Source organism: Chiloscyllium plagiosum, unplaced genomic scaffold (assembly GCF_004010195.1).
Source record: "Chiloscyllium plagiosum isolate BGI_BamShark_2017 unplaced genomic scaffold, ASM401019v2 scaf_6186, whole genome shotgun sequence".
Taxonomy (NCBI): Eukaryota; Metazoa; Chordata; class Chondrichthyes; order Orectolobiformes; family Hemiscylliidae; genus Chiloscyllium; species Chiloscyllium plagiosum.
The window spans coordinates 48,754-70,000 of record NW_025215192.1 but is presented as its reverse complement, the minus strand read 5'-3'; the positions used below and the strand labels follow the sequence as shown (position 1 = coordinate 70,000).

Sequence of the window (21,247 nt, the reverse complement as noted above, 5' to 3'; positions counted from 1 at the left end):
TACCAACGACTGGTCACAACAGCTCAAACTAATCAGTTGCGTGTTGCTGGCCGAATTTCACTCTGTATGCATCCAGGTGCTGAGCCAGTTACAAACAGCTTCCCCTACTGTCTGAAGAAAGTAGCCATGTAAACCATACACACAATCAGTTTCATTAACTTGTTTTTAGTAGTGCAGCAATTCCTGCCACAATCCTTGGTTTTGACACAATCCTTTCTCCATTTCATTGACAATCAAAAATACAGAAAATAAAATGGTACAACCTTTACAATAATCTACTGAAAACTGAAGTCAGCCATGATTAATGTACAGCCTTTTTTTACATGGCCTCATTATTGTGTGATTTATACTCTGTCCCACAACAATCAGATAATTCCATCAGTGTCTTCTTCCTCTTGTTGTTTCGTACCTGTATCCATATGGATTCTGCATCAGCTGATTGAAGTGCATTTCTGCCAGATGTATGTGTTCCATCACATCCACCCCGTCACCCTATCCCTTCTCCCAGTCCTTTCAAATACTCCTGAATATTTAGTAGTCGAGAGTGTAGTGCTAGAAAAGTACAGCAGGTCAGGCAGCATGCGAAGAGCAGGAGAATCGACATTTCAGGCATAAGCCCTTCATCAGGAAATCTGAAGCTTTGATTGCCTTGTAACCATATTTCCTTAATGATGATAAGACCAATTTTTGTGTCATTAATTCATTTATTTTGTTCTGAATATTACCAGCATTTAAATAAATAACCATTACACTCACCGTTTTACCATTTTTGACTCCATTTGTTGCTTTTTTAAAGTTTGTACTCTCTGTGCCCTCCTGTCCCACTCTGAGTATCATTAGTTAAGTAACTGCCCTGCAATGCTGCCATATCCTTCTGGTTTGTAAATGTATGTACCTCTCCTCTCCAGAACTCTGCCCTGCTCTATTCAATTAATGCCCTCATTTCAGCCCTAATTATTTGATTAATCAGGACATTGGTCCCAGCACCAGAACCGCTCTCTTCTAACCCAGAACTAGTGCTCATGCCCCATGAACTGAAACCCATTCTTCCCACACCAATCTTTAAGTAATGTATTTAACTTCCTCAGCTGATGTACCCAATGCTTGTTTGCCTTTATTTTAGCTAGTAATCTTGAGCTGATTACCTTGATGTTTCTGCTTTCTAATATAGCTCCTAACTGTTTACTGCAACACAGTCTTTGGCTGTCCTGCCCATTATTGCATACAGCAGTATCTAACCCCTTATTATACTGTTCACGATCACAGCTGCACTCCAATTTCCTCATAGGTAAGACGTCTGACAGCTGCTGATCACGAGGTGACTGGTTGTTCTCTTGTCCCAGCAGTGCCACTGGGAGTGGTGGCCAATGTTGGTATTGCAGGCAGTCCCTGAAGATGAGTAACGCAGAGCCCTGACTTCCCCGAGTCTCACTGGGACACAGTGCAGGCTTCCAGCATTGTGCATTTGTGTGGGGGGAGGGCGAAATCAAAAGGATTGGAGGGAGGGGAAACATAGGGTTATGAAAATGAAAAAGGGGGATGCAGAGGAACATGGAATATCTGAACAGAAGGCAGCAGCCCCTTTGTAACCCGAATAGGCTAGCTAAGGGTTTGATGAATTTTGTTGGGTGGGCACTTCGCGTTGGCTCCTCAGTCCTAAATAAAAGCTAAGCAGTAACTTGAGGAGATTTTTAAGAGGGCATTATTTAGCCATCCCCAGGCCTCCACTGGTCTATGACTGAATGGGCTGCCTGTCACATCTTCAATTGCAAGTTGTGATAAAATCCTCTTTATGTGCACTTTTCATGTTGCTCCCGAGTATTAGTTATATTCGATATTGCCTAGCAATAAGGGTGGGGCTTCTTCCAAGATTTTCAGATGGGCCACTCAGAACAGTTCTAGGGTTGCTAGGGTGGTGTGGTGGCTCAGTAGTTATCACTGTTACTTCACAGCACTAGGGATCTGGGTTTGATTCCCATCTTGTTCAACTGTCTATGTGGAGTTTGTTCATTCTCCCCGTGTCTGCATGGGTTCCCTCCCACAATCCAAAGATGTGCGGGTTAGGTGAATTGACCATACTAAATTGTCGATAGGTTAGGTGCAGTAATCAGGGGTAAATGTCGGGGAATGGGTCTGGGTGGGTTACTCTTTGGAGGGTCGGTATGGACTTGTTGGGCCAATTGGCCTGTTTCCACACTATAGGTAATCTAATTACTGAGCAGTCAATTTTAGTCAGTTAGTTGAAAGCAATCCTGGGAGAAGGTTTGTAGTTTTGGGGTCCCAGTCTGCCAGCTATTTTAGAGTTGGAGGAAGAGGCTTCATTGTTAAAAGGTGCTGCTGCAGCAGGCTCCTAGCCGTTAAAACACAGAAGAAGTCTGGGAGCCAAGATGTAAACCTAAGTGTTGTGGCTTGGACTCAAGTTGTGGCTTGGAGAAGCTCTGGGAGCTGTAGGGAGGGTCAGAGAACAGTTCAGTGCAGCCGGCAGAGCGGGTGAAGGAAGCCTACCCAAAGTATTGGCTTAGAGAAATGTCAGGACAATCCCAGCTTGGTAAAGCTAGCTGTCTGTGATAAGCTGGAATTGTACCTGTGACTTGCTGTGGTTTGCAATTTCCAAACACTAGGGAGCACAGATGAGATTGGGCAAGTAAACAACAAGGACATGAGCAATTGTTGAGACAGTCCATGATGGAGCAACCTTTAGTAAAGTCCTGCAGCCTAGTCTTTAACAGCTAAGCATTGTAATCCTTTGTAATGTTCTAATGAGATCTGGTGACTGACAGTGTCAGGTACATTTGGGCAGTTGTGGGATCTGTCTTGATTGTACTTGTCATTTGATGTGCTTTGTTGGGCACTCACAATATGGTGTCTGTGACCCATGTTACTTCAGGCTATTGTAGATTACTGTCTAAACTTTGTCGAGTCAAATGTACTGTTGTTTGTTCAGAACTGTGAAATATTCTGGCTTTATTTTCTTGGAAGTGTCTGGAATTTCATACTTTGTCTACTACAAACAAAAAAAGGCCACAGGCCCCTTGCCAGGTGATAACGTAAATTTGTTAGCAAAGATTTTGCTCATAAATCGAAGTTCAACCTCAAGTCTCCAAAAGCCATTTTCATTGCACTGCTTTCAAATAATCACTTAGACATTTACAAACAGGAGGGAAATGCTCACGTGGTTAATGATTGATGTGCCAGTTTTGCTTGGGTCAAAATCTGCACAATTTTTGTCTCTGCTCTATCAGCACAGTCCTGTCTGCATGGGTGGCATACTTCTGATAAGCAAGTTGCTTCAATGTGCTTATAACTGATGTGAAAGAATAACTTGTGTGCTTATCAAGAATGAGCAGAAATTAAAACTGTTGGAGAAGTTGTTAATGACTTTGTTGTAGATAAACAGGAGGAAAGAGTTACATTGATAGTGAGAATTTTATGACTTGGTTCCATTTAAAGGCACACTGAAGAACGTAGGCAAAAGTGAGGACTGCAGATGCTGGAGATCAGAGTCAAGATTAGCGTGGTGCTGGAAAAGCACAGCAGGTCAGGCAGCATCCGAGGAGCAGGAAGATCGACGTTTTGTGCAAAAGCCCCGAAACGTCGATTTTCCTGCTCCTCCGATGCTGCCTGACCGGCTGTGCTTTTTCAGCACCATTCTAATCTTGACAATGAAGAACGTCTCTAGCAATCAGAGTCCACTTGCCAGTGAAACAGCACTCTCCTCTTATGGGATACAATGTTGTTTTCCCTTTGAACTTGCACTCTTGCATGGTGTTCTGGTGGGTGCAACATTCACAATGAGCTGGACAGAGTCAATGCTGGGAGATGCTTCCCCTCATAGGACAGTCTAGGTTCAGGGGCATAGTGTCAGAGTAAAGAGGCACCAATTTAAGACTAAGATGAGGAGGAAATTCTGCTCACAGAGGATTGTGAGTCTTTGAAATTCCTTGTCTCAGAAAGCTGTGGGTGTACAGTCATAGAATTCCTACAGTGTTGTAACAGGCCATTTAGCCCAATAAATCCACACTGAGCCTCCAAAGAGTAACCCACCCAGGCCCATTCCCCCACCCTATTACCCTACATTTCCCCTGACTATTGCACCTCACACGTCCCTAAACACTGTGTGCAATTTAGCATGGCCAATTCTCTTGACTTGCACATCTTTGGACTTTGGGAGGAAACCGGAGCATCTGGAGGAAACACACACAGACAGTCGCCCGAGGCTAGAATCGAACCTGGGTCCCTGGTGTTGTGAGGCAACAGTGCTAACCACTGAGCCACTGTGCTGCCCTATTTGTCCTTGTGTATATTTAAGGCTGAGATAGATTTTTGATCAACAAAGGAGGCAAAGTGTAATGATTGTGACAAGGTCAGCCAGATGGACCTGATGGAGTATGAGTTCCCTGATTGGGGCTGTTAACCTGATTTAATCAGGGAGTCCTGGCTGACAGTTATAAACAGGAGTGTTAGAGGCTCTGTTCACTCTGAGAGCTGGCTCTGAGAGAACTGGATCAGTGTCAAGTAATATGCATTTGTAAATAAAGGGTGACTTGGTGAGGGGATACCAGCTTCTATGGAGTTATTTCATAAGGGTTACAGGGAGAGTGGACATGAGTAATGTCAGATCATCCATGAAACTATTGAATGGTGAAGCAAGCTCAAGAGGCTGAACAGCCTACTCCTGTTCCTACTTCTTATTGTCTTAGAAAATAATAAGCTTCAATAGGGTGGAACAATGGTCCAGTGTTTAGCACTAAGTGTACCCATGGGTGTACCCATTTCCTCCTGTAGTCCAAAGATGTGCAGTTTAAGTGGATTAGCCATGCTAAATTGCTCAGTGTCCAGGGACATGTAGGCTAGGTGGACTAGCTATGGGAAATGTAATGTTACAGATATAGGGTACAGACTCGATGGACCAAACAGCCTCTTTCTGCACTGTAGAGATTTTGTGATTCAAAATAAGTCTCTTTTTTCAGTGATACTGAAGTGATTTTGTTGTGTAGTTGCTGCTGTAAAAGATGGTAATGCAACAATTGCTTAATTCCTACAAGATCAATGTAGTAGCAGCCAAATATTGGTTAAGGTGAAAATATTGACAATGATGACATTTCTGAATAGCCCTTGAGACAGTAGAAAAAGAACATCACTTTGTTTTGAGTGTCATCCTCAGTGACGTGCTCCAAGTATTTTTTTGTTGTACATTTGATTCACAGACAAAATATGCTGCCAATTGAGCTACAAGTGACCAGGGAAGGTAAACATTTAATTAAGTATACAGAACAAAATGTACACTGAATTATACAAGGGAACAACAGTTGTGGAAATATCACACTTACAAAGCAAATACTTCTGTAGTACATGAAAACTTTTTTTAAAAAGTGCATCAAGCTTTGTTCAAATTTACAACATGATTAAATAATAACACAATGTGTCTCAAAGAAAAAATATCTCTTCCAGTTATGTTTGAAGCATTTAACAATACATAAATTAATTGGTTCACAGATGCCAGAAAGATGAGGGGGTGTTAATTGTGCAACAAACAGATATGCTTTCATTATGCTTATCCCTTCTGTGCTGATAATGTTTTTGGCAGCTAGTTTTCCTTTCTCGTGTCTCTTGTTCTTGCATTGAGCCAACACCTTATCCTTCATTTATAAAATATTCAATCTCCCCAACGTCTGAAGAGTCGATAAATTACTAGTGCTTCTTCTAGATAGCAACACATGGAATTACAGATATAATTACACAGAAACAGGCCATTTGGTCCAACAGTTCTTTGTGGCCTACACACTTTGTTCCTTCCAACTGCTGTCCTAACTGCAATTTCCAGCATCCCTGCAGAATAAGGTATCGACCTTGGAAGTTTGTATGCTTATACCCCACAGACAGAGAGAGCCCCATAAAAGCAATAAAGGAATTCTGTCAAATATTAGCAATAGCAAGTGATTAAATACTTTCTTGTAAAACAAGAACATTCAGACTGCAGTAAAGGGAGACATCACATTCAACTTCAGATTTCCTACTTTGGATTCTTGCATGGGCTTGAATGTTGGGCCCACCTTAGCTGGATGCTTTCGATGGGACACTCTCTGGGCACCCTTTGTGGGGCAGGGGCACTGTCAGTGGGGCATTCTCCATGTGGCAGTCTACGTGGGGCACTCTCTGTTAGGTGGTTCACATGTGGAATGAACCTCCTGAGGAAATAGATGCAGGTACAATTACAATGTTTAAAAGCCATTTGGATAGGTACATGGATAGGAAAGGTTTGGAGGAATATGGGCCTGGAGCAGGCAGGTGGGACTAGTTTAGTTTGGGATTGTGTTCAGCATGGACTGGTTGGGCCAAAGGGTCTGTTTCCATGCTGTATGACTCATTGACTCACTTTGGGGTACACTGTATGGGGTATTTTCTGTGGGAATTTATGGTGGGATACCCTCTTGGGATATTCCCTGAAAGGTATTTTCTATGGAGTATTCTCTGTGGAACACTGTCTGTGAGCTATTGTCTGTAGGATTTCAGGACGGGAGTGATTTTGGGTGACATGGCCTGTGCTGTGGGTAGAGCCAATATTGCTGGAGTGCAAGGAACAGGAAGTGGGCCATTTTGGAATTCTTCAGGTCAGAGGTCTAACTCTCAACATACTTGCTTTATGATATCTTTCAAATAAATCTTAAAATGTTTGGCACCAGTGGTATAATCAGTGACTGAACTGAATGTTTTTTTATATATTTAAAAATGTTCTAATGTATATGATTAGCAAGCTACCTTTGTTACCCTTTCTTTTAAAGTCACACTCTACCATGCTCTCTGTCTTGTGGTTCTATAATCAGTTGATAAGATACAACGAATATTGTAGCTCTTCCAGTTCCTCCTCCACATCCCACGCTTCTTGACACCTCCCTTCGACGGCTCAGGAATTACTGCTGTTTTGATAAAGTGGCAAATGCTAGAAAATTCCCACTTTCCCGACTGTCACCATCAAAACACTTTGTCATATTTTCTTCCTAAGGAACTCCTTTCATACAAAACCTTTAGCAGTCAATCGACCTGCTGAGGAGACAAAAAAGCTCTCCTCATCTAGCAAGCCTCATCTAGAAAGGAAGCTTTCGAGAAGTCACTATGGGCTGTTTCGCTTGAAGTGATCACCGATTTCTGTTTTGCTTGAGAATTTATTGTCTCCTTGAGTTTTTTCATTTAACAGTTCATCTCCTTCACACAACAGAGTCTGGGTTGGCTTTATTGGTCCTGCGGACGACTCCAGCATCCGTCCTTGTTGGATGAATGCAGCGCTAATGAAAAGCTTGCTACTGGAGGAGCTGTACGAGACGTTAGATTCCTTTCTCTTCAGCCATGCCCTGACAAATGTTCTAAACCCTTGCCCCACAAAAATGTAAAGCAGGGGGTCAAAGCAGCTGTTGGCCACTGCCAGGCACAGCGTAGCCACCACTGACTTGCGGAGAATGTTTTCCAGATCACAGTCAGTGTGGTGATGGACCAGGTAATACAAATGCACTGTTCTTTGCATGTGGTAGGGAAGGAAACAGATAAAAAACACGCACAGAACCAGCACAATCATGGCTATGTCCCTCTTGATTCGTCTTGACTGCCAACTAACCCCCATTAAGTACTTTATCATCAAAGAGTAGCAGATGAGAATGATGATAAAAGGAATAAGGAATCCAACAGTCAGTGCAAAGTAGTTCATCTTAGCAATGCGAGTCCAGCTCTTGGCAATCACAGGCTCAAAGCACTTGATTTTGCCATGGTGAGCTTCGCTCCCTGACAACAGGAAGGGTGCTGCAGCTACACCCACGAAGAGCCAGATTATAACACATGCTATGACGCACCGGCGGAAAGTGAAAATTCTTTGATGCCTCATGTGATGGACTGTGGACAAAAAACGAGATATGCTCAAGCAAGTCAGGAAAAATATACTGCAATACATGCTGACGTAGAAAGTGTAGGTGGACACTCGACACAGGAAATCCCTGAATGGCCAGTCTCCTTCTCTTAGATAATAGACAATCCTCAGGGGAAGGCTGAGCACAAAGAGGAGGTCAGCAATGGCGAGGTTCATCAGGTAGACTGTGCTGGAATTCTTACTCTTCGCAATGCGGTAGAACACAAACAGAGCCAGCATGTTTGACAGCAACCCAATGACGAATACACCGCTGTACACAGTGGAGTAGACCATGTATTTATAACCATGATTTTCTGGACATACAGTTCCATTCATAGTCATGTTTGTGATTGTAGAGTTCTTGTGCAGGACTTCGTTTGTTGTCATCATCTTTCTGTTGAGAACATCAACAATCCTTTGATTATTTACTAGCAATATGCAAGTTACTACTCATATTCAGCCTATTGAGTCAACTTGTTATGGCTCCAAGATACTCTCCAGAGGATTGAGCACCTTCTTGAGGTCACACTTCTCGTGCACTACTGAGGAAGGTGCTGCCCTCTCAGAAGTTTTATCCTTGGGTTGAGGTGTTCTACGACTTGCCCATTGCTGTAGCTGTATGGCTGCATCTTAACTTCTACACTGTACCGGTATGGCTAACAGCTAAGGATGATGGGAAAAGTGGCCCACTTCACAGGAACAGTAGCCACCTGTGCAAGGCAGTGTCAGATCCTGTTGATTAAACAGGCATCTGGTGATAATGTCTGCTCAAATTTTGTGGTTATCAAGATGACTAAGTTAAGGATAGAAAAGAGGACAATGGAACAGATGCATGTCATCTATGTGACCCTTGGGTAGATGAACCCAGAGTCACGAGGATCCTGGGCAGGGATATGTGCTGGAAGGTTGAAGAAAGCAATAAAAGTAAAGACATTAAAGACATTGAAAGCAATAACCTAGGAACAACTATTGCAGAAGCAGGACCCTGAGCTCATTGAAGAAGGACATAGCTAGCTTAGTGGCTAAAGACTGGTCAGCTACTCCCCACCAGTGTAGGTAATAACTAAGCCTCTGGCAGCTTTGTGTTGTAACCTGATCCAATTTTAAGTTTGGTGTTATACTGACTGGACGATAAATAAAGAAATAGATTGGAGTAACAGTACAGGCTGTAATCATTGTGACCACTGGTGTTGGTCCAGAGATGACAATGAACCACACTGCCCTCTCATGTAGGTGTGTAATGTCTTCACATTGCTACCTTGAAAAAAGGAGTGGGGGGAATTCTGCCAATATTTATCCAACAAGCACTGACACTAAATCAGATTATCCATCCATTGTCATGTTTGTGGGAACTATGAAAATTGGCTGCCTGGTTTTCTACATGACAACAGTGACTACACTTCAAAAGATACTGCTTTGCATGTGCAGCACTTTGGGACATCCTGTAAGATGTAACATCTCACCTTTCTCTATGTTATACGAGAAAGAATGATCTATGTTTTACATTGTGGCTTCTGAGATCACCCATGCAGATTAATCAATTACCGTTAATTGAAAGAATAATGTTGGACACAACATCGTGAGGAAGGTAAATACTGGAAATGGAATTATTCACATTGATGGCATTCAGTATCATGATTAAACAAGAAGCAATCATAAAGAATTACAAATTCAAAGCGTCCTTCACTCAACCTAAGAACAGCATATCCTACTGCTTCTTGCATTATAAAAACATATTTCCCAATTCTTCAGTAGACGTCACTGAGTGCATTGATATGTAATTACTGAGTGCATCGATATGCATCTGTTATATGTTAAAAAGAAGTGATTGAGAGAATATTCAAACCCTCTGGGACCTTGCATGCATCTATAAAAAATGACTCTAGTTTTTATTGATGCACTAGAGAAAGCATGCCATCTGGACACATCACAGCTTGGTATGCCACCTGCTCTGCCCAGGACCACAAGAAATTATAGAGATTTGTAAATGCAGCCCAGTCCATCACACAAACCAGCCTTCCCTCCATTGATTCCATCTACACTTCCTGCTGCCTCAGGAAGGCAGCCAACATCATCAAAGACCCCTCTCACCCCGGTTATACTCTCTTCCACCCTCTTCTGTCAAGCAGAATATCCAAAAGTTTGAAAACATACAAAAAGATTCAAGAAGAGCTTCTTCCTGTTGTCATCAGACTTATGAGCATACCCCTTATATATTCGAGTTGAGCTTTCTCTGTAGCTATAACGCTATATTCTGCATTCTGTTCTACTACCCTGATGTATTTACGTAAGGCATGGTTTGTCTGGGTATCATGAAAAACATATTTTTCGCTGTATCTCGGTACATGTAACAATAATAAATCAAGTCAAATCAAATGTCTGGCAGACAGGAAAACTCCATCTCATTAGTACAAGGTCGATCAGACCCAGACCTGGGGAGAAAGCGAGGACTGCAAATGCTGGAAATCAGAGTCGAGAGTGTGGCGCTGGAAAAACACAGCAGGTCAGGCAGCATCAAGGAGCGGGAGAGTTAACGTTTCGGGTATAAGCCCTTCATCAGGAATGAGGCTGTGGGCCAGTGGGGACCTTACCATTTATCTCTCAGACCCCTTGGCCTACAAGCCTCATTCCTGATGAAGGGCTTATGCCCGAAATGTCGATTCTCCTACTCCTTGGCTGCTGTCTTACCTGCTGTGCTTTTCCAGCACCACACTCTTGACTCTGATCTTGTGGATGAGAGCAAAATACTGCAAATGCTGGACATCTGTAGTCAACAGAGAGAATGCTGGAGAAATTCAGCAGGTTTGGCATCATCTGTGGAGAGAAAGAGGTAATATTGTGAGTCTGGTATGACTCTTCAAAACCAAGAAACAGTCATACCAGATTTGAAACATGAACTCTTTCCTTCCACAGATTCTGCCAGACTTGTTGAATTTGTCAGCATTCTTTGTGTTTGGCCCAGATCTATTCCACTTCCTGGTTCCAGGATGGAAAATGTGCCTAATTTCTTACTCCAACTGTGGGAGAAACGGTTGGGCTAAATAAAGATATGCAAGAGAACAGGCACTCCAAATAATGAGGGATTGGAAACACTCTATTGTTTTTATTCATTCACATGATGAGGGCATCGCTGGCAGTCGAATATTTATTGCCCATTCCTAATTGCCCAGAGGCAGCACGGTGGCACAGTGGTTAGCACTGCTGCCTCACAGCGCCAGGGACCTGGGTTCAATTCCCCCCTCAGGCAAAGTTAAAAATCACACAACACCAGGTTATAGTCCAACAGGTTTAATTGGAAGCACACTAGCTTTCGAAGCGACGCTCCTTCATCAGGTGATAGTGATGAAGGAGCGTCGCTCCGAAAGCTAGTGTGCTTCCAATTAAACCTGTTGAACTATAACCTGGTGTTGTGTGATTTTTAACTTTGTACACCCCAGTCCAACACCGGCATCTCCGAATCATGACCCCTCAGGCACATTCTCCTCGTGTCTGCATGGGTTTCCTCCGGGTGCTCCAGTTTCCTCCCACAGTCCAAAAATGTGCAGGTTAGGTGAATTGGCCACGCAAAATTGCCCATAGTGTTAGATGAAGGGGTAAATGTTGAGGAGTGGGTCTGGGTGGGTTGCTCTTCGGAGGGTCGGTGTGGACTTGTTGGGCCGAAGGGCCTGCTTCCACACTGTAAATAATCTAATCCAGGGCAGTGAAGAGTCAATCACATTGCTGTAGGTGTGGAGTCACAAGTAAGTCTGACCAGGTAAGGATGTCCTTCCTTAAAGGACATCAGTGAACCAGATGGGTTTTCCCAATCATCGACAATGGATTCATGGTCATCATTAGACTCTTAAATTCCAGACTCTTATTGAATTCAAATTCCATCATCCCTGATGGCAGGATTTGATCACAGGTCCCCTGAATATTAACTGGGGTTTCTGGATAAACAGTCCGGCAATAATACCACTTGGCTGTAGAGTTCCAGTCAAAGCAGATTTGAATATGAAGAAAAGAAGCTAGGAAAGGGAGTGAAAGGACAAGGAATGGTAATTGGAATTAAAAAGAAGGGAAATGGAAACAAGAAAGCTGGGTCCAGAGATTCAATAGAGAGAGAAAGAAAATGAATTTAAGCCTGGATTAACAAAAGGAGACCTCAAAGCAGGGAGGGCACTGAGGGGGGTCATCCAATTCATAAAATCCAGGAGGGAAATAATTAAGTTTGTGCAGGCACCATCAAAATTTGAGGAAAGGGATGTAGCAGCATTCTTCCTTTTTTTTTTCAGAAAATCGTGAAAAATGCGAAGTGGTTAAAGGTAAATGAAACAATGTCCAGGCAGAGAAATCAGTGTTTTGTTTGAAACAAGGAATAAAATATTTGAATCTGAAGCCCTAATTGAGGAACGTGGAATGCATAACCCTACCGTGAAAAAAGGTCAACAAATATTTGTCCAGTTTTAAGAATGGGAAATGAGTGCTCAGTGTCTGATAGCAGATTTATCTTTACCATCAGGTGTAAATTTTGATTGCGCTGCTCAGGAAGTGGTAATTTTGTTGAAAATCCAGAAGAACAAAGAAGTGCAGGGAACCTCCTCGCAATTAAATGTTCTGGAGCTACACAGAAAACAGGCTGTAGTAGACCTGGTATTGTATAGTAAAATGGAATAATAATCTTATAATGAAGGTTCCTCTTAGGTGGTAATGACTATGATGTGATTTAATCTTACATTCAGTTTTGGGGGGGAAAGAATGGGTCCAAGGCTATTTTAAATAATTAAAGAGAGGGAATTCTACAAGCTCTAAGGTGCAGAGGCTCTGGGTGACTTCATGCATCACAAAAGGTTTGAAAGACCACATCTGGAGTAATCCGCATAGTATTAGTCACCTTATTTGAGGAAGGAGGTAAATACATTGGGGACATTTCAGAAAGCATTTACCAGACTAATACCTGGAATAAAAGGTAGTCTTATGAGACTGAGTAGACAAAATAAAATCTAAAGAAGGGTCACTGAACCCGAAACATTAACTCTGCTTTCTCATCACTGATGCTGCCAGACCTGCTGCGTTTCTCCAGCAAGTTCTGATTTTGTTTTGTACTGGCTAGACTTGTACTTGCTTGAGTTTAGAGGAGAAAAAGACAACTTGATTGAATCATATGAGGTTCTGAGGGGGGTCACTGTTTAAAACAGAAATGAGGCAATTTCTTTTTTTTCTCAGAGTCTCTCATGAGCCTTTAGAACTCTCTTTTTAAGGTTGAGGTTAAATTCTTTTTAAGCAAGAGGTTTAAAGGTGTTGTGGACAACCAAGAAGGTTACCTCAGAGTACAACGGGATCTTGTTCAGATGGGCCAATGAGCTGAGGAGTGATAGATGGAGTTTAATTTAGATAAATGCGAGGCGAAAAACAAATCTTAGCCGGACTTATACACTTAATAGTAAGGTGCTAGGAAGTGTTGCTGAACAAAGAGACCTTGGAGTGCAGGTTCATAGTTCATTGAACACAGAATCACAGGTAGATAGAATAGTGAAGAAGATGTTTGGTATGCTTTCCTTTATTGGTCAGAGTATTGAGTACAGGAGTTGGGATGTCATGTTGCAGCTGTAGAGAAAGTTGGTTAGACCACTTTTGGAATATTGCGTACAATTTTGGTGTCTTTCCTGTTGGATGGATGTTGTTAAACTTGTAAGGTTTCAGAAAATATTTACAAGGATGTTGCCAGGGTTGGAGGATTTGAGCTATAAGGAGAGGCTAAACAGGCTGGGGCTGTTTTCCCTGGAGAGTTGGAGGATGAGGGGTGACCTTATAGAGGTTTACAAAATTATGAGGGGCATGGATGGGGTAAATAGGCAAAGTCTTTTCCATGGGATCAGGGAGTCCAGAACTAGAGGGCATAGGTTTAGGGTGAGAGGGGAAAGATATAAAAGGGACATAAGGGGCAACTTTTTCACGCAGAGGGTGGTACATGTATGGAATGAGCAACCAGAGGATGTGGTGGAGGCTGGTACAATTGCAACATTTAAAAGGCATCTGGATGGATATATGAATAGGAAGGGTTTAGAAGGATATGGGCCAAGTGCTGGCAGGTGGGACTAGATTAGGTTGGGATATCTGGTTGGCATGGACAGGTTGGACCAGAGGTTCTGTTTCCGTGCTGTACATTTCTCTGACTCTATGACTCTAGTTGGTTCCAGGGACTGAATTGCCTATTCCTGCTCTAATTTCCTGATTTGGAAAAAGTTAACATTGAAATTGTATCATCAGTAGTACAATCTGAGCCATAATAGCTCACTGAGTTTACAAAGAAATCTCCTCCCCATTCTTTTGCCAACTACCATAAATCTACATCACCACTAGGACAAATTATTTGGCCATATTCACCTTCCTGTTTGTGGGAGTTTGCTGTACGAAAGTTCATCTGTCGAGGTTCCTAAAGTGTGGCAGTGACCCTACTTCAAATCAGCTGATTAATTGGAATGATTTGGAGATGCCAGTGGTGGACTGGGGTGGACAAAGTTCAAAATCACACAACACCAGGTTACAGTCAAACAGGTTTATTTGGAAGCACTAGCTTTTGGAGCACAACTTCTTCATCATCTGGTGTGGATTATATGATGTTATATGCCACAACCACCTGATCTTATATGCCACAACCACCTGATGAAGGAGCAGTGCTCCAAAAGCTAGTGCTTTCAAATAAACGCGTTGGACTGTAACCTGGTGTTGTGTGATTTTTAAAATTAATTGTAAAATGGTTATAGAGATCTTGAAATCATGAAAAGTGCTCTTCATGCAGGTTCTGTAGCCCTATATAATACTGCAGCCAGGAGAGTTGTTAGCAATTAGAGACATGGAGCTATACAGCATGGAAGCAGACCTTTTGGTCCAAATCATCCATGCTAACCGGATATCCCAAATTAATCTAATCTAATCTAGTTTGCCAGCATTTGGCCCATATCCCTCTAAGCCCCTCCTATTCATATACCCATCCAGATGCCTTTTAAATGTTGTAATTGTGCCAGCCTCCACCACTTCCTCTGGTAGCTCATTCTGTACACTCACCACCCTCTGCATGAAAACGTTGTCCCTTAGGTCCCCTTTTATATCTTTTCCCTCACATTCAACCTTTGCACTGTTGTTTTGGACTCCCTTACCATTTGGAAAATACCTTATCTATTCAAAGTTTGGGTGAAGATTTGTAGCTCGGGTGCTCATTGTTGTGGTTCTGTTCGCCGAGCTGGAAATTTTTGTTGCAAATGTTTCGTCCCCTGTCTAGGTGACATCCTCAGTGCTTGGGAGCCTCCTGTGAAGCGCTTCTGTGGTGTTTCCTCCGGCATTTATAGTCACCTAGACAGGGGACGAAACGTTTGCAACAAAAACTTCCAGCTCGGCAAACAGAACCACAGCATCCTATCCTTAATCCTGTACTCAGCTTTCAAATTCGACCTTCCAAAATGCAACACCTCACATTTATCCAGGTTGAACTCCATCTGCCACCTCTCAGCCCATCTCTGCATCCTGTCAATGTCTCGCTGCAGCCTACAACTGCCCTCTATACTGTCAACAACACCTCCAACCTTTGTATCATCTGCAATCCTCGTGGTCGCAGTAGTCTGGCTGTCATTTCAGAGATGTTCTTGATGTCTGGTAGTGTGGCTAGTCCTTTGGGTTGCGGCATGTCCTCGTTCTGTTGTCTTTCCCTTAGGCATCTTTTGATGAAATTGCGCGGGTATCTGTTTTTGGCGAATACCTTGTATAGGTGTTCCTCTTCCTCTTTTTGCAGTTCTGGTGTGCTGCAGTGTGTTGTGGCCCTTTTGAATAGTGTCTTGATGCAACTTCGTTTGTGTGTGTTGGGGTGGTTGCTTTCATAGTTCAGGACTTGGTGTGTGTAGTGTACAAAATCCCATGCAAGGACTGCACAAAACACTATATAGGACAAACAGGAAGACAGCTAACGATCCGCATCCATGAACATCAACAGCCATGAAACGACACGACCAGCTATCCCTAGTAGCCACACACGCAGACGACAAGCAACATGAATTCGACTGGGACAACACTACCATTATAGGGCAAGCCAAACAAAGAACAGCCAGGGAATTCCTAAAAGCATGGCACTCATCCACAAACTCCACCGACAAACACATAGACCTGGACCCAATATACCGGCCACTACAGCAGACAGCTGAAACTGACAACCGGAAGCGACAGGGACTGGCCACTATAAATGCCGGAGGAAACACCACAGAAGCGCTTCACAGGAGGCTCCCAAGCACTGAGGATGTCACCTAGACAGGGGACGAAACATTTGCAACAAAAATTTCCAGCTCGGCGAACAGAACCACAACACCTTATCTATTTTCCCTATCCATGCCCCTCACGATTGTATAAACCTCTATAAGGTCATCCCTCAGCCTCCGATGCTCCAGGGAAAGAAGTCCCAGCCAAGTCAACCTCTCCCTATAGCTCAAAGCCTCCAACACCGGCAACATTCTTGCAAAATATTTTCTGAACCCTTACAAGTTTAACAACATCTTTGCTACAGCAGGAACACCAGAACTGAGCGCAGTATTCCACAAGTGGCCTAAACAATGTCATGCACATGCACTGACCAATAAAAGCAAGTGTACCAAATGCCTTCTTCAATATCATGTCTACTTGTGACTCCAGCTTTATAGGTGGCACGTTAATTAAGCCTTATCCTCTGGTTAGAGTACAGCAAGATTATAAGAATTTGAAATCATTTTTAAACCCATATGGCTATATGTATTGCATCCAAATATTGAACTCAAACCTGTAATGCGGGAAACATTTGAAACTGCTTGCAACTAATCTGCTGCAATTGCATTAATTAGCAATGTCAGCCTATTTCAGCTTGAGAAGGTCACAGTGAACTGTTTTCTTGAATCACTGCAAATGTGTGTTGCAGCTACACTCTCTGAGTACAGGAGGATTCTAGCATGTCGACCTCGAGCAACAGTGAAGGAACAGCGATATAATTCCAGATGTGTATGACTTGGAGACAGTGATCTTCCCAAGTTTCCTGGTCCTTGCAGGTAGAGGTCACAGTTTTGGGAGGTTCTGAAGCAGGCTACATCCTGAACATTTGTTTTTACCAGGACCCAGGATTGAGACACTCCATATCTTACTCAGACTTCCCTTTGGCAAACAACCAACAGGCTCCCAACAAACCAGGTTTGGCATCATTTTAACCACAGATCTCCTGATTCAACCTGCTTTAGACCACCTCCTAGTCCTTTCAGCTCTTCTCCTCACCGTTTTTGGTCTGTTGATCAGACCTCTCAATGTAAAACATCAACAGCATGGACAAAGTCGAAAGTCACGTGACACCAGGTTGGAGTCCGACAAGTTTATTTGAAATCACAATCTTTCACCTGACGAAGGAGCAGCGCTCTGAAAGCTTGTGATTTCAAATAAACCTGTTGCGATTATAACCTGGTGTTGTGTGACTTCTGACTTTGCCCACGCCACTTCAACACCAGCATCTCCACATCAACAATGTGATCTAAACTCGGGGACTGCTAATGTTGAGCCTGGAACAATATTTAGCAGCACGCAAAGCTATTTAAATGGAAGCTTATCCTTCACAAAATTATGATAACCATTATCTCAATGAAAATGGACAGTACATTATGACAACATACCTGACAATACCAGCTAGTCATCTATTATTCATATTGTGATTTCAACACCAATGTAAAATTGAGTAAAGAACATTCCAGGACATTCCAGAATGTTGAGAAATATTGAGTTTAGGAAATACTGTAAAGTTAATTTGAACAGTGACACAATAGACTGTTTCTAATGATGGGAAATGTGAGACACTGATTTAAAATAAATTAGCAAACTAATCAAAGGAGGGATGTGGAGTTTTTTGGGTAGTGTATTGTTATAATCTAGAAGATGTTGTCTGAAAGGATAGCGGAAACAAATACATTAGCAACAATCGAGACAGTCTTAGAAAATATTTGAAAAAGCAAAATTTTCAGGGCCTTTGGAAGAAAACAGGAGAAAATTGGATAAACCTTTCAAAGAGTTAGCACAATTATGATGGGCCAAATGTTCTCCTTCAATGCTATAAAATTAATTAATTCTGAAATTTGTGACAGCCACCTGGCATTCAAACAAATTAGTCTGCAATTTACATATAAAATTAAGGTGTTAAGAGTTCAAAAGAGAAGCATACTTAGCATTATGGCATTTTCAACACAGCATAAAAGTCATCACTCACATTTCATAGAGTTTCGATTCACTTGAAGACTATATGTTGGACAGCTACTGACTGTCATCTACTCTCTTGCGCGAACTTGATTACAGCACTACTTCCACCCCAGCACTCTTGAGCTGCTATTTATCTGAGTAAGAGCAGTGTGGTCAACAGTTCAGTCCCACCCACACACTTCAACAACACACAGCAACTGTTTCCAGGGGACACTGTATCAGCCATGCCATATGTGACAGGGAACCAGAACAGAAACAAAGTAGTGAATAGATAAACATAAGATTAACACCCGGACATATGAAAATTCAGAGTTTTATGCAAGAAGCTCAAACTGATCAATGTCCGGTGCTAACCAGACAGGTTGGTTTCTTGATCAATGGTGTCAATTTGGAGCTAATCCTGTAGATATCACACAGGAATATCTACACATGGGAATAAAATACTGCTTAATTTTGACTAAAATATACCTGCTAAATTTTAAAAAGGGAGAAAGGTTCCAAATAAGACAGTCACTGAGAAAATTTCACAACAGTTGTGGAGAAAGAATGCTTGCTTTTCACAGACATTTTAAGCTTTGTTTCGTTCTCTTTACCCTAATAAGGAAGATTTGATGACAACAAATCTTTTGGCTTTCCTGTTTGCAGTTCAAGTTCTGCTTTCTAATTTCCCTGTGCCTTTCTTTCTTGCCTTTCATCCAGCATAGGCCTTGAGTTTTTGATATGTGAAGCGAGTGGATTTTTGATTTAAGTGTTGGCCATGATTCAGTGAATTGTTGGCTCAAACAGGACATGAGCACAGAAACCCGAGCTGTTGCACCACACATTCCATCCCCCCACCACCATCCCCCCACCACCCACCACCATCCCCCAGTGTGACGAAAGGAGCGTTGTGCTATCAGAGGCTCTGTCTACAAATAATGCAATAAACACATACAAAAATTCCCAAGACTTGTTCTGAAAAGGGGAGTGGGGCATTTTCCCTCTTCACTATTTATCTCTGAGTCAATATCATTAAAAATCAGATTGTGTGCTCATTACCAAACACGCATGTTTATGGGATCCTGCAGAGCACAAATTAACAGCTGTATTTCAAGCCTATAATAGTGACTACACTTCAGAAGTAATGTGTTGGCTATTGAGTGTTTTAGGACATGATGGTGTTGGGAAAGGCAGCATATAAATTCAGGTTTTCGTTTATATGCAGAAAGCTATCTGTTCTCCACACTGTTAACATATTTATGTTAAGCAACTTAGTTCCCCATATGACTTGGAGTTAGAGGCCATTCAGATAAACGAGTTCAGTATGCATTATTATCCCTTGAAGCATCTTTCAGATTGCATGTGCTAAAGCTTCCATTTTTTTTTGGTTAAGTGTCACTTTCGTTGAGTTTCATAAAGAGTTTTCCCCTGCAAGGCCTAGTGGTTTTGCTCATTCAGTCATCCCAAACTCACCCCTCATTCTGCCCCCGGTCTCCTCTCATGTTTAATACTAGCCCAATTCTACCACTCACCCTGCCCTGAAAGAGCATACCATTGCTGGGATATCTCAGACCAGACCCCTGCCTCTGGTACTTGTGCCATCTTTCAAAGGTCATTGTGCGCATGGTCAAGTGCTGTTAGTCCAGAGATGTCCTGTATGGTTTGTAGCATTTGCCCGAGATGTGACAGAAAAGAGAAATTTCTGGTACGCTCCCACCCCTCCTCCCCACAGACTTTGCAGATGGGTCCTGGTGGATAAATTGCTACAGAACAGGGACATCTATCAGGACCAACAGTTGAGGTCAGATTGTAAAAACCAGCCAGACTTCTCCAAAGATGCCACCTGGGTCATTGCAGTCTCTGTAATCGGGAATTTTCAATGACTTTCTCCGTTCTGCCAGAGCAAGAGCCACCATGTTTTCTTTACCACCTCACACTCCCTATGTCTCCACTCCTGCATTTACCTCTTACAAAGGTTCCAACCTTCGCACGACTACATGTGACATCTTCCCTCACTCGCTCTCACCCAGCCCAAAGCCCTCTCTCCTCCCCTGAATGACTGAGCAACTCACTTGGGGCACCTCATCATCAACTTTCCCGCACCAGAAAAATCACTCACAGGTGGGCGGCACGGTGGCACAGTGGTTAGCACTGCTGCCTCACAGCGCCAGAGACCCGGGTTCAATTCCCGCCTCAGGCGACTGACTGTGTGGAGTTTGCACGTTCTCCCCGTGTCTGCGTGGGTTTCCTCCGGGTGCTCTGGTTTCCTCCCACAGTCCAAAGATGTGCAGGTCAGGTGAATTGGCCATGCTAAATTGCCCGTAGTGTTAGGTAAGGGGTAAATGTAGGGGTATGGGTGGGTTGCGTTTCGGCGGGGCGGTGTGGACTTGTTGGGCCGAAGGGCCTGTTTCCACACTGTAAGTAATCTAATCTAATCTAATCTAGGTGTGGCTAACATCACTTTCAGTTCACCCAATTCCTCCCCTTTTTCACATTCCCAGGGAAAACAGCCCACATTAGGGCAAAAGGAGCTACAGCAGATGCTGTGCTGCCTGAAATTTGACTCCGCATGTCCAATAAGGAGAGCATCCCAACCCTGACTGTCCCGAGTGGCCAACTGACTGTATCCAAGCATCTGGGCTGATATCGAACTCTGCACTTGACTGACTGTAATGATACCCCCTAACTGAAGGTTGACTGCCTTGATTTCACTGAGAACTGCTGATGATCATGACTGGCTTAGTGTCTGTGCCAAATGGCAAGGCTTGTTCAAAACTATGTAACATTTAGAGCCATAGAGTCGTAGAGATGTACAGCATGGAAACAGACCCTTCGATCCAACCTGTTCATGCTGGCCAGATATCCCAACACAATCTAGTCCCACCTGCGAGCACCAGGCCCATTTTCCTTCAAACCCTTCCTATTCATAGACCCATCCAAATGCCTTTTAAATATTGCAGTTGTACCAGCCTCCACCACTTCCTCTGGCAGCTCATTTCTCTGTGTGGAAAAGTCTGGCCCTCAGGTCTCTTTTATATCTTTCCCCTCTCATCCTAAACGTATGCCCTCTAGTTCTGGACTCCCCGACCCCAGACTTTGTCTATTTACCCTATCCATGCCCCTCATAATTTTGTAAACCTCTATAAG

The 21,247-nt window shown here is 43.0% G+C and overlaps 1 protein-coding gene across 2 annotated transcripts; it reads right to left on the bottom strand.

Annotated features, from left to right (window-relative positions):
• Window positions 1–6,292: 6,292 nt before the first annotated feature.
• LOC122548204 (cysteinyl leukotriene receptor 1-like) lies at window positions 6,293–18,239 on the bottom strand. Of its 2 annotated transcripts, none has more exons than XM_043686748.1 (2): window positions 18,132–18,239; window positions 6,293–8,288 (listed from the first exon to the last, which is right to left on the bottom strand). In XM_043686748.1, exon 2 carries the CDS (start codon window positions 8,282–8,284, stop codon window positions 7,112–7,114), a length of 1,173 nt encoding a protein of 390 aa, XP_043542683.1. In that variant the 5' UTR covers window positions 8,285–8,288; window positions 18,132–18,239; the 3' UTR covers window positions 6,293–7,111. The 2 variants fall into 2 exon arrangements, with proteins under 2 accessions (XP_043542683.1, XP_043542684.1); XM_043686749.1 differs by lacking the exon at window positions 18,132–18,239 and adding an exon at window positions 18,087–18,104.
• Window positions 18,240–21,247: the final 3,008 nt, after the last annotated feature.

Bases quoted from the DNA above. Each gene is read 5' to 3' on its own strand.
- LOC122548204 (XM_043686748.1), bottom strand. From the start codon at position 8,284: ATGATGACAACAAACGAAGTCCTGCACAAGAACTCTACAATCACAAAC.